Source organism: Acartia tonsa, chromosome 6 (assembly GCF_053477335.1).
Source record: "Acartia tonsa isolate MP-2025a chromosome 6, ASM5347733v1, whole genome shotgun sequence".
Classification (NCBI taxonomy): domain Eukaryota; kingdom Metazoa; phylum Arthropoda; class Copepoda; order Calanoida; family Acartiidae; genus Acartia; species Acartia tonsa.
In genome coordinates, this window is record NC_137265.1 from 9661902 (window position 1) to 9676724 (window position 14823).

The window sequence follows — 14823 nt, forward strand, 5'->3', positions numbered from 1 at the left end:
GTAAGCTCAGAAAATTCCAACATTGTTAAATAACTGTTTGATAGAATAGCGAAAAGTGTCATGTGTGACGTCAAAAAAATAAGTCTATAAAGGAAGGAGATTTTAAAAAGAGATGGATGATAGACGTATCTTTATGACGTCACATATGACACTTTCTACTGTCCCCTTTTTGATGACTTGAAGATATGCTCTAGTTGTAAAGTAGTCGGTGCATTAAAAATCATCTATTACAGACTTAATTACTTACAGACAAAGCTAATTACATAACAGCTACGCTTCTTAGAACATAAAAATTACAGCTTTTGTATAAATCCAATCAATAAACATAAATATTTACTTAATGAATTATTCAACAAATATTTTTATTGTTTCAGCTACTCTATAAATAAAAGTACGTACGTACGTCAGATATCTGTAGTTGACGAGGACATGAATTTGTATTTCTTTTAATTTCTTTGGCGGATTTTATAATTAGGAAATAAAAACTGCTTTAAATTAAATTGGCTCTTACTCTTCTTGCTCTTAAACCCAGGGAGGGAGGGGACAAGTGGACTGTTTATTACACTAGTCCCCAAAATTTTATAATAACGTTTTCTTATTCGTTGGCTTAACAATATTGGGGACTTTTATCGAATTTTGATTAGTTAATTCATTAGGCTGAGTGTCCAAACGTATTAGCATCTAATTGTAATCTAAATAAAGGGTAATTTTGTGTATCATTATTGGGGATGTACATTATCTTCTTAGTATCCTGACTTAAACCTTATTTTTTGTCATTGATTTGCTAGTTATGGTCACCGTTATCCTTGTTTTTTATTGAATATTTATGTGACTGATAATTAATGCTAATCAAATGAAACATTAATCTATGATCGCTTTTTGTATGGCTTTAATATAAATTTACAGGGTGGAACAATTGGTGGTTTCACTTAAAGTTTCTATTCGAGCACATATACCCCCCCCCCCTTAGTTTAAAATAAATTGAAAATAAGGAATGATTTTTTTGGTGTTTAATTTATTTCTTTGGGTCTTGGTTAGGTTGCGTAATATTGGATACTTGATAGCTCCTAAGTGTTAGGGCCCCCGCCGGGGTTGGGCATAGGATAAAAAGCTTATTCGCAATTTATTTCATCATTTGGTATTATGTTTTTTGCGAAATAGATTTATTCCTTTCACACTGTATTATGAAATGAATAATTATCAAATATTTACAAAAATTCAATAGAAATTATTTTTACGACATGTACTTAATGCTTCTACATAACAAGGAAGTGATATTTTATTGACAAAAATGCTTGCCACCAAATTCTCCAGCTGTAAAAAGTACATTTGATATAGATTTATGATTTTCTTTTTGCATTGGTAGTTATACTTATATTATTATGGGAAAACTTAGAGGCAAAATAGTTTCTCTAAATGAAATTTCTTTTCTTGTTCATTGAAACCAGGATTGAAACAAGATAAATATATGAAACAATAAATTAATCCAAACATGTAAGTCAATAACAAACGCCATTTTTAAGTCAAAGTGCTCCCAATTATTATAATTTCTTATTTGATCATACATCATACTTTTTTTAAAGCGAAGCTTTTCTATAATTAGGGTCCGTCCGTACGTCCGTCCGAGATAGTTAGCTTTTATTCGTTAATTTAGGCATGTTAAAATTGTCGTATCGATTTCAAACTTTGCATGGTGATTCCTGTAGTAGTTAGGTACGACTTAGAAAGCGTAGCAACTCTATAATCGTTACCAGAATGTTCGTACGTCCATTTTAAACATTTAAAAGAATTTTTTATGTGATAAAATCATCCGATCGATCTGATTTTTTTATTAGTGATTCCTATTACAATAAGGTACAATATTATGAGCGAAGCATCTCTATAATCAAGTATTAAAAATGTCAGTATGTCCTTAAACAGAATTCTGTATTTAAGAAGTTTTGCAACAAATTTACGTATAATTTTGTTAAATCTTCTATTTTCATATTTTGTATATTCAGTTCTGACACTAACAAAAGTTAATGTTCGTCTGTCATATCGTTTTAGAGCTAAGCTTTTATGGATGTTGTCATCCTTGTTTTATAAAGAAATACATAAATTTCTGTCATCTAAAATTATGATTGAAAATGGGCGAAGGCCCAAAAATGACACAACCCAATCTGTCCCGATTTTGTATCACTTTGAAAAGTGCGATTCAGTTACGTCATATACGTTTTGGGAAAGAAAAAGGGAAGGGGGGGGGAAGAAAATCTCTTCAAAAGAGATGGGAGAAAAGGGAAGAGATTTTCTTCCCCCCTTCTCTTTTTATATGACGTCACAGGAATCGCACTTTTCAAAAGTGATACAAAATCGGGACAGATTTGGTTGTGTCCCCAAAAATTATTGATTTAATTTACAAAATATATGGGAGGTAAAACGTGAAAGATTATTATTAAGGTAGGTTCAGATTTAACCCACAATTAATTTACAAGATTGAGACACACAGAAAACTGTCCCGAATTTGTATTAATTTTGAGGAACAAGACACCAGTGACGTCATATTTTTCTTTCCCGAAAAAGGGAAGGGGGGAAGAAAATCTCTTCCAAAGAGATGGGGAAAACCCCCTTTTCTCCCATCTCTTTTTTCTTTCCCCCTTCCCTTTTTTTTTCTTTCACCCTACCCTTTTTCGGGAAAGAAAAATATGACGTAACTGGAGTCTTGTTCCTCAAAATTAATACAAATTCGGGACAGTTTTCTGTGTGTCCAAGATTGATAGCAATGGATATAGAATACATGGATATTGTGAGAGATTTTTCCATAAACAAGCAAAATGTATCTCCTAGCTGGCCAATAAAACGATACCCCCCATTTCCCACTTTCTTATTACTTTAACCCATATCCCCTCCCCTGACCAATAACACAGGAATATATTAGCAACCTAAATTGACGAAAAAAATTCCCTTGGCACAATATCCACGTATTCTATATCCGTTTTAATTTATTTATAGTAATGTGCTTCACATAAATAAATACAATATTCGGGAATAGTCCCTTTCGTAACATCGCCCCATAAGGGGCGATTCGTCATATTTTTAAAATGGCTTTTATAGGTTATTTTAGGTTAGGTTAGGTTATATTGGGTTAGGTGATTGCCCCACAGGGTTAGAGCCCCCCGCAGGGGCTAGAAAAAGGAGAAAAGCTACCGTGAAAAATATAATGAATCGCCCCACAAGGTGCGATGTTACGAAAGGGACTAAACCCCAATATTCTCATGTTTCACCCCCTGAATAATGAAAATATTTAGAAGTCACGGACCAGTATCCAAAGTTCAGAGTGTTCCAACTCACTTCAGTGGCATGGACCAACTTAATCAGGTTAAGGTATACACGCTTCTTTGCTTTAGCTTTATCCTTGTTTTACATTTTTAATAGCGAAGCCACTTTTTATTTTCTTCTAAGGACGTTCTTTTCTTTGCATATAAGTTTCTTTTTTTCATATGTTTTTAAGAGCTAAGCTTTTATTCAATTAGGATCGGTCCGTACGTCCTTCTGGGACAGCTCTTTTCGTAAGTTTAAACAGGTTAGAATTGGTAGTGCGAATGGGGCGTTTGTCCAATATTATGGTATGGAGAACGCTCTTCTATGAGTACTACTGAAAACCTATTTTTACTGCAATACACATAGACATTCTCATCGTCGGTTCGTCTATTTAGAATGCTTATCCCTCTATTCCCACAAGTATAATACGAATTTGGTTGAGCTGGTGGAAGCTCAACAAAAGACCCACGCGAAGTATTATATTGCTTTAATCTAAGAATAAATGGTTGGTTTTGATATTCGATCGGAATTATATAAGTATATTAAGTATTAAGGAAGGAAAATGTTTTATAAAGTGTATTTATATTACAAGTGAATAAGTTAAGTATGAAAATATTTACAGGATAAGTGTTAAAATTATAAGTAGTGTAGGACAGAAAAGTGCCCTAAGTCCCAAGCATTGAATTGTGCTAAGTGTTAGAATTCTAACATAAGGCCTAAGCTCAATTCATGCTAAGTACTAAGGGTCCTAAATTTAAACTACAATGCATGCCAAACAACTAAGTCATTACCTTTTAAAGCCAGAAGAGAACTTGATGGTAGGAGAGTCAATAAATAACTAACTTATTTTAAGAGATACATGCTATAACATCAGCTTATAATAAGGATCTTAGTGTTTGTCTGTTCAATAAAGTGTCTGTATGTTAACTTGTGACGTAAATCAGGCATGGTTGTAGGCATACATACTTGTACTAATTGGTTACATGATTACTTTAACAATAAACTAGATGTCTTTAATAAACATATAATATTAAGGAATCACATTCAATTTACCATGAATAGGCTAGCGTTACCCATATATGGTGTTATATTGGTAAAGGTAGGCCTATGAATACATAAAAGGATACAAACAATGCCTTGGGCCTAGCTAAAGTAATTGTGTCTCGTGCCTGAATGTTACTTGATAATTACAGAGGCACATCAATCAAATATTTAGATTCTACTCTTATATAGTGTTAACTTTATATTGAACATAGATAGATAATCTGGGTGCGAAGCATTTCCGTAAAAGTCTTATATGTACGTTCAAAGAATTTGAAAATTGGGGATCGCGTCTCCAGAATTGTCCTATCGGTTTCAAACTTTGCCTGTTGATTCCTGTAGTAGTTAGGTACGATATAGAAAACGTAGCAACAACTCTATAATTTTTACCAGAATATCCGTACGTCCATTTTACCATTTTTAACTTTTTGACAAAAAAAATTTGTATTATATAATCATCCTATTCATCTGCTGATTTTGTGATAATGATTTCTAGGACATAAAGGTACAATATTATATGCGATGCATCTCTATAATCATATCCTTAAAAAGAAAGTGTGTCCTTTTACTGTATCCTGTATTTATGAATTTTGCAACATAATTTTGTATATAAACCCCGAACCACTTCATTATGCAATCTATATTTTCCTGGATATTTTGTCTATGGTAGTCCATAAGTATACAGTTTTACAGTACATTGTTTCTATTTGTTAAAGCAACACGTATGATAAAAGAAAAAGATTTTTTTAAAAGTAAAATGCTTATATATCAATTGAAATCTATATTTTTTGATTTTCTACTGATCCACTTCATTATGCAAATCAAAATAAAATCAATGGGAAAACGTTTGTTTTGCACTTTTCTCCACTTTTCAAAATTGATTATGATAAAATAACAATTTTTTAAGGGATTTATGCATTAATTATAATGAAAAACAGTATAAGGTAGATTTTAATGATTTTTCTAACTAATAGATAATTTTAAAAATGAAATTCAATCCCTATCACTTTAGAGGACAGCTGCTGACCCCCAGTCTTATGGATGAAGCTAAATACATGTTAAAGATAAAAATAACCCTCAAATGTACACAAAAATATTTTTTGATGTGTTAAAAAAATCCATTTTAAAATCTTTATTTTGAGGATGATGGCCTTAAAGATGTTCTTACTGGTGGTGATGGTGAGCCAAATGTTATCTAAGTACATGACCATTACAACAACTTGTCTATTAACCTATGTACCATTTTTTGTAGTCATAGCAGCCTCCAATAGAGCCTCACGACATGAAACATAACCATTATCAAAAAACTACATTATTTACTTTATGAATTTTAGTAATTAAAATTGTATTTTTTTTCTTTTTTAATATTGCGTGGCTGGAGGCTGCTATGACTACAAAAATTGGACCATAGTTCAATATATAAGTATTCATTATGGGCATGCACTTTGATAACATTTAGCTCACCATCCCCACCAGTAAGAGCATCTTAAAGGCCATCGTCCTCAAAATCAAGATTTTAAAATGGATTTTTTTAACACATCAAAAAACATTTTTGTATATTTTTGAGGGTTATTTTTATTTTTAACATGTATTTAGCTTCATCCATAAGACTGAGGGTCAGCAGCTGTCCTCTAAAGTGATAGGAATAGAATTTCTTTTTTTAAAATTATTTATTAGTTAGAAAAATCATTAAAATCTACCTTAAACTGTTTTTCATTATAATTAATGCATAAATCCCTTAAAAAATTGTTATTTTATCATAATCAATTTTGAAAAGTGGAGAAAAGTGCAAAACGAACGTTTTCCCATTGATTTTATTTTGATTTGCATAATGAAGTGGATCAGTAAAAAATAAAAAATTTAGATTTCAATTGATATATAAGCATTTTACTTTAACAAGAATCTTTTTCTTTTATCCTACGTGTTGCTTTAACAAATAGAAACAATATACTGTAAAGCTGTACACTTATGGACTACCATAGACAAAATATCCAGCAAAATATAGATTGCATAATGAAGTGGTTCGGGGTTTACTTATAAATTAATGTTCTGCTTATTGAGTTTTGACACTTTACGAGTGTTATTGTTCGTTTGTCCTTTCTTCTGATTTTAGATCATTGCTTCAAAGGATTTTGTCATCCTTGTTTCAATTAAAATTTACTAAGCTATATATGTCAATATAATCTTTGCTTTTTTATTTTAATGTTTATTTGATTTTTTTATTTTGCACTGCTACACTCATAATGACCTTTGTTTTAAAGTTATTAGCTTGTTGGTATTCCTGTATAAAAAATGTCCGTATGCTTTTTAGTAGCGAAGCTACTCTATAATTCACTTTGTCCGTCCGTCCGTCAGTCAGTCAGTCAGTCAGTCCGTCAGTCCGTCAGTCCGTCAGTCCGTAACACTATGGGGGAAATGGGATTTACTCAGCTCCTTTAAAAGATAGAATGCTGAAATTTTTTGACAACATTCACATTATCAAGGAGCACAATTGACTATACAACATCATTTGCGGTCGGACCGATTTTTAGCAGGTTTTAGGCTATTTTTTCTCCATATCTTCAGTGTTTATGGTCCAATTTTCAAAATTTTTTCAGTTACAGATATCAAAATTAAATTTCCTGTCTTTTAAAGAAACAATCATGAAGGCCAGAATGCCTTTTTAGCAGGTTTTGGGCTATTTTTATATTTTTCTCCAAATCTTCAGTGTATGGTCCGATTTTCAAAATTTTTTCAGTTATAGATATGAAAATTAAATTTCCCGTCTTTTAAAGAAGACAACCATGACGGCCAGACTGCCTTTTCAGCAGGTTTTAGGCTGTTTTTTTTATATTTTTAACATTTTTCTCCATATCTTTAGTGTTTATAGTCCGATTTTCAAAATTTTTTCAGTTGTAGATATCAAAATTAAATTTCCCGTCTTTTAAGAAAACAACCATGGCGGCCAGACTGCCCTTTATCTGGTTTCTGGCTATTTTTATATGTTTTACATATTTCCCAAGATCTTTGTTTATTTTGATCCAATTTAACAATTTAATGGGATATCAGTATCAAAATAATTTTTCCCATTGTTATGAGCATCTTTAATATAATTTACTTTGACCATCGTCATCATACAAAATAAAACAAGGTTTAATATTTATTTTATCCAATAAATCTATTCTTGATTTTAGTAAAAACCTTTTAAATCTACCTGTACGTATTCCCATCTACGATTTTTTGTGCTTCGTTACTTATGGATGTTGTCATCCTTGTTTAATATATAGGTCAAAATCTTTTTTTGTAGTCTACTAGCTTTGCCCCCAGAGGTAATTTAAAAAAAGGTGGTGGTGCAGCACCAATGTTTTAATTACCTGCCTTAAAAAAATAGTTTTAAGGGTGGTGCTGCATCAATATTTTAATTACCTGCTTCTGCATCCCAAAAAAAAAGGAAGGGGGATTTCTTGTTTTTAGGGGGGTTGGGGTTGTCTCACCCCCAAATAAAATAGCCTAAAACCACCACAGGACCAGTAGGTATATTCCCTGAAGAGTAAAACCCAATCAGTTCAGTGGTTACCGAGATCCTAAGGGTCGGAAAGACAGGCAGACGGACAGACATCATTCTACTTTTTATTATAGATAGGTAAACCTAACCTTTATGTATTTTATTTAGGTAACAAGCAATGGGGAGGAGGGAATGATGTTATGGAAAAGAGTTCGACACTGCGTTGTATTCGGAGCTAGCTCTAGTAACAAATCTAAAAAGGAGAAAAGATAGTCCATAACTCAATTATACCACAAATATCCAACAACAATTAACATCTACAGTTTTTCCTATGTCACACATGAATTTTTAACAAAACTTGTTTCTGCCAAAATTTTATTTACATAAAAAAAATAATTAACAATATAAGAAATAATGTTTTTTTTTCAATAAAAATTAATGTTTAGAAATATTTAATGAAATTTTTGAGCCAATGACAATCTTTGACAATTAAAATTTTTTTTAAGGTAGAAACTAGTTTTGTTAAATTAAAAATTCAGTTACTATATCAAGTGGACTATTATATTAAGAAATGCAGTCATTTAATATTTCAATTTCTAACACAGTTTTTAACATTTTCAAATTAGGAAGAATTTTGCATTATCTTGTGTCAAAATACTAACTACAAACTAGGGACCATATTTCATTTTTATACGCTAGCTAAATATTATACTACATATTCCATAACACTTTTTCTTTCTTGACACAAAGACACAAAAAAATATTCCCTTCCTTTTTCAGCATTTTAGTGTAAAAGACATTAATTAAAAACACAAACAGCTTTTTCTATCTTTTATATTTTAGACGACTAAAATACAAATAAGTTAATCAGTGATAATAAAAAAAGAAATCTTGTACTATCCGTTTTTTCTTTAATGAAAAAAAACTATTAAAAGCTTCGCTTGTAAATATTAATAAAAAATGAAAACTTTAACATTTTCACAATTTTCCAAACATTTTAGGGTTTAAAGTGATCATGAAGCATTTTGCTGAAAAAAATAAATCTAATTGCTAACGGATTTTTTAAAATGTTCACGAACACTTTAAATACAAATTAGTTATGTATAGTTATTAGTTAATGAAAATTGTTACCACATGGTAGAGCAGTTATGAAAAATATTTATATCCGTTATAAATTTCTACAAAGATTATTATTTGATAAAAACAATCAATTCATTACAACAAAAAGAGTAAAATTGTTATATTTGTGAATCAATCTAAAATTAGATATTTTCTTCTTATTCTTATTAAAATATTTGTGATCAAATCTTGATTAGAATTTTTATTTATATCATATTAATGTTTTTAAAAAAATATATTAGATGATGAAGCTATTGGAAACCTTATGAAGCTAAAATCTCCGAAAATACTTAAAAATGTTGTTTGATAAAACTAAATGACTCAATGCCGCGTTAAAAAAAGATAGATAGAGTAATCATTACTTCATTTATTTCATTAGTTTTACACTTTTTTTTCAATCAGTGGGGACTACTAAACCAAGTCTCTATAACAGAAACTGTAATTATAATAAACTATTTCTTCCTTTTTAAACTTAAAAAGGGAAAATTGTTGTTTAGGCTGTGTTTCTTTGTTGTAAGACTTGAATTTTAGAGCCTTAACTCTTAGAAGAAAAAAATCTCAATAGTCAACCCCAATATTTAATTATTTTGAAAGGAGATTTTTTTTATTATCTTAGTTAAAATTATTTATTCATACCAACACCCAATTAAAAAGATATTAAACCATTATAAATTGATATGTTCTCTACTGCTTAAACGCCTATTTAAATTATACCCCCCAAATAAGACTGCGGTTTATGCCCATTGTATGAATATATATGATAAAAACAGTATATATATATATATATATATAAACAGCATACGTTCTAACAAAATATTCCCAACAATTATCCAAGAAAACTTTAATTAAACCAAAATGCTTGCAAAATCAACTCTAAAATATATTTCTATCTTTACATTTGTTGTTATATGAACGCTTTTCAATGGTTTCTACATTACAAAACTTTTAATTGAAAAGTTTAATTAAAGGGAATGTAATTAAAAAAATTATATTAAAAATCAAGCAAAAATACTACTTCTGTGTTTATCTAATAATAATACTTGAAAATTACATTTGTTATTTACAACAATTACTAATAAAAGTCCAAATTTATAAGAAAATTTTAATGCCCATTCCCTTTAATTGATTAACAAAAGAACTATCAAGGGAACCTTGTAGAAACCTTGAAGAGCGCGAGGTTGCGTGAGTGTGTGATTGAATTAATTAATGATGTGTGTATAAAGCTTGAATCTGCTCAAAACTGTTATTTTCAAGCGTTTACCACTATTCATTGTGATATTAGAAAATTATAGAATTTAGAATAAATTTTGCAAACCAAAATACCTTATTTTTATTGGTTGTTGATTAGAAAATTTATTAGATTATGTCTGAACGTCATAGCCATGTCATTGACCTACCATGTCAAAGTTAGTCAAAGTTATCAAGAAGGGAGGGGACGGGGTGCTGCCATTTCTACCACTAGCAAAAATACAGTAATTGTGATTTTATCAATTTCGTTTTTTGCTGAATCTTTGGCAATATTTTTTTATCTACTGTCAAAGTTACATCTTTACTGCTGTCATAAACACAGTTGTATTGTCATTTTCACACACATAAAATTCGATGAGGCTGTCAAATTCACAGTTTTCATGACAAAAATGCACCTGTTTTATATTAAGATATATAAGAAGGGGAAAGTTTAAGTAACATACGAGTAAATAAAAGGGGTGGGTCTAAAAAATCAGCCATTTGACGTCATAAAAATGAGGGATTATCATTTTCTTTTTTGATGGTTTTCTTTCCCACGTCTCCTATCATCTTCCTCATTTTTATGACTTCACATAAATGATTTTTTTTAGACACTTAGTAAAGTTGCTACATACACATTGTTTAGAAAAAACTGCGTTTTTCTGGTTTGTAGAATCAAGCGAAAGGAGCATAAAAAAATAATTATACATAGGTGCATGTTCTCTGTAAAAGTATACATAAAAATTTACTTAAGGTGTTATTTGATATCTCTAAAAATTTGGCTGTAGTGATAGTTACATGTAGGGGAAAAATGCCTGATGCTGAATCTGTGATAACAATTAGATTCAATTAACTTATTCATTTTACAAAATATTGGTAAATAAATGATAAATTTTCTTTTATTCATTCGAATCCGGTGGATAAGAACCGGTTCTCATCCATACGAAAAAACTATGTCTAGCATCGTATTATATCCAGCTTTCTACAATTATAAAAATGTACATTCATAAGATTAAAACCAGTTTTTTTAGTGCAAAATGGCACAAAAAATGACGTCATAAGATAAAATAACCAATGAGAGGCGAGTATTGGTAAATTACAATGAATACTTGCATCTAATTGGAAAACTTTATTGTTTGACGTCATTTTTTGGTGTAATTTTGCGCTGTCTCATGAATGTACATCTACTCTATCATTTCATTTGTCCGTCCAATTGGCTTATATAAAAAATCTAACAGCCCGATGTATGTTAATAAAACATAGAAAAACATACAGAAATAAAGACAGACAAACATACAACTTCTAGAGTATACATAAGATCTGTGTTATACAAAAACGTATGTAGGTAAAGAAAAGAAAGATCTGGTAGCCGCAGCCATATTGTTTGAAAATCCGCAGTCGAATGCCAGTACTATTTTATTGACAATCTTCAGCAGCTAAACTGTTGAACCGCTTATAATCCATCCGCAGACGCCATTTTAAATCTAGAAATTGATGAAAATATGCGGCTGCCGGAACTCCAGGTAAAAGCCTTTCCTCTGCAGTTAAGAATTGATGCCTCTTTTTGCTTAAAACCTTGTTTGAGCTTTTAAAGGCGAAGCGTATCAAAATTTAGGTAAGTATGTAAGTTTATACGTCCGAATGGTGTATTAATGGATATATATAGAGTGGATATTGTGATTCTTGCATACCCCGATAAAATGATTCACCCCGCTGGTTAATATCATGATACCTCCCATCCCCCCTGACAATGGAGGAACCTATTGACCAATATCTGAGGGCTACATTAGCAACCTAAATTGACTACAAAATTCCCATGTCACAATTCTCCACGTATTCTATATATAATTGGTAAGTATTTAAGTATTAAGCATCTTATATTTATGCAATTTTATAACATTTGACATTTAAATAGCACATTTTGTCTCAAAATTATCTTTTGATTTTTACTTATTAATGGAGCTTCGTTTTTATGGAGGTATTAATTCTTGTGTAGTACGCACTTTAATACGATTAATCTTACCAATCATTAGGCTTTTTTGACAATTTCCCATAAACTTAAAGTGGTTCACAATTTTTTTTTGAAAAAATGAAAAAAAATTTATGCTTATTTTAATTTTTAGATAGTTAGGTTAAATAAGTCCTACAGCCAGAGTTCTCCGCAAGGGTTGAGCTAAATATAGTAGATCTAGATACCTAACAGTAAATTGGACCAAAAAGAAGACAGTGTAGAATCAATCTGGCTTCATCATATTGGTTAGAACATGTACATACTTTGGTATGAAAAGGAAAATTATTTCTCGTATTCATTCTAAGCCGATTAATATCCACTGGATTAGGACTGGTTCTCATCCATACGAAAAAAATCATGTCTAGCATTGTATGGTTTTAATCTCCTTATTGTACATTTTATATCCGCGGAAAGCTGTTAATAATACGATGCGAGAAATAACTATTATTTCATTAATCTATAATACGTCACCTATAATAGTTAGATTTCATACGAAAAGGATGGCAAAAGTATTTCGTCGTATTATTGGAAAGGAATGAGTCATATGTGATTCAAAACAAAAATCGTCTGTTAGAAAATCTTTTTTAATTTGTACGAATTATTGCATCTGACATACCATCTAGGGTGATAATTCTCTAATGAAAACAAGTAGTGGGGAGGGATCCATAGGTTCACTTGTATGTTCGAGAGATTTTTACCTGGTTTTTACAACACATACATACACTAAGTAAATTTATACAGAGTGTAATCTAATATAGTTAGGTAAGGGGTTAGATTACTGTGTTTTGGTAGGGTGAATTAGCTTGTGTCTATTGAAAGTATAAAAAGCTTTTCTAATTTAAAGTCGAACGTCCAAATGGATAGCTTTATCTAAGCATGTTATAATGGACATAAAGGTTTCAACTTGTCATGGTGATTCCTGTAACATTTGGATACAATGTAAAAAGCGAAACATTTCTATAACCTCTCTTAAAATGTAAGTACTAAGTAGTAAGTATGTCTGCATTTTTATCTTATTTTATAATCCTATTTTTGATATGGTAAACTTCACAAAAACAAGGATGACAACATCCATAAAAGCGAAGCTCTGAAACGGTATGACAGACGAACATTAACTCTTGTGAAGTGTCAGCACTGAATATACAAAGTATAAATATTAACATATGTTTTGACAAAATTATACGTAAATTTGTTGCGAAAATACCCAATTCTGTTTAAGGACATACTGGCATTTTTAGGACTTGATGATGCTGCGCAAAATGGTACAAAAAAATGACGTCATACTATAAAGTTGTCCAATGAGAGGCCAGTATACATTGTAATTGACCAATGGTAAAATATATACTTGCCTTTCATTGGTTATTTTATTATATGACGTCAATTTTTTTGTACCATTTTGCGCAGCATCGGACTTGATTATAGAGATGCTTCACTTATATTATTGTACCTTATTGTAATAGGAATCAGTCCTCTAAAAATCAGATCAATCGGATGATTATATCATAATGGACATAATGGTAACGAATATAGAGTTGCTACGCTTTCTAAATCGTACCTAACTACTAAAGAAATCACCATGCAAAATTTGAAATTCTAACGTGCCTAAATTAACGCAAAAGGCTATCCGTTTCGGACGGACGTACGGACGGACCGACCCTAAGTATAGAAAAGCTTCACTTTTAAAAATCCTATTTGGAAGAACTAACGGCTACGCCCCTTGAAGCCTCTAAAAGTGGGGAGAAATTCGAGACGCTACACCATCATTTTACACTTTAAGTTTTTTTTAGGGGGGGGGGGGGGATTTTGTTCTAAGGGTGATTTTCCTTGGAAAAAATAGTTTTAAACCTTCCCTGGACCTATAATAAGCTAAACTATAAAGGAGAACCATATCGGTTAAGCCTCATTATTTATAATGCAAATTAAATAATTATCTGTCCATAACGCATATGAAGCTTAAGATCCCGAAAACTGCTAAATGAAGGTCGTACCTACGTAGTCATATCTTATATGGGCGAGAGAGGGAGTTACAGTAGTACCCCCCCCCCCCCCCCCAATTACAATTAAAAAGGACCCTACATTATTAAAAACTAAATGTTAGGTTAACCCATCTTCATCTTGACACGAAGCAACTGACAGCTGAGGTGGGTTACTATAAAATTAAGCATTGCTGAATCGGCTATGGTAGCCAGATCACAAAATTTTATTCTATACTTAAACTATAAATTTAAAGAAGAGTGTTTAAAAATCAAAGAAGGGTACTATTAACAAAAGATTTTATTATATTTTTGTAGATTTTTAAAATGATTTTGGAGGATTTTTACAAAATTAATTTTGGTGATTTAGCTACCAAAGCCGATTCAGCTGTCCTAATTTTTTTAAGAATCCACTTCTGGTCGCCTTCCCTAGAGACTAGCAAGGAAAATTGTGCTCATCAAATGATTTAAGAAAATATTTACAATTATATTGAAAGTACAGATACCTTCAAAAATTATAAATAGAAGCTAGGACATATTGCAAAGAAATTTGTAATAATAAGAAAAAGATTAAATATTAAACTTATATCTGCAATTTTGTTAAATCTTAACTAAAAGTTTTTAATGGATGAATAAACTTGAAATAGGGATAAAATGAGACAATAAATCAA

The 14823-nt window shown here is 30.8% G+C and overlaps 1 protein-coding gene across 3 annotated transcripts in view; it reads left to right on the forward strand.

Moving 5' to 3' along the window:
* LOC145321806 (uncharacterized) overlaps positions 1–10261 on the forward strand; it is a 163199-nt gene extending 152938 nt beyond the window's left edge. For 2 of the 3 annotated variants that reach the window (XM_080163426.1, XM_080163429.1), the window contains exons 41-42: positions 3285–3360; positions 7991–10261. In XM_080163426.1, the coding sequence (XP_080019552.1) occupies positions 3285–3360; positions 7991–8095 (181 nt within the window). In that variant the 3' untranslated portion in view covers positions 8096–10261. The remainder of the gene's footprint in view (positions 1–3284; positions 3361–7990) is intronic. The other variant, XM_080163428.1, reaches the window with a different exon arrangement.
* Positions 10262–14823: the final 4562 nt, after the last annotated feature.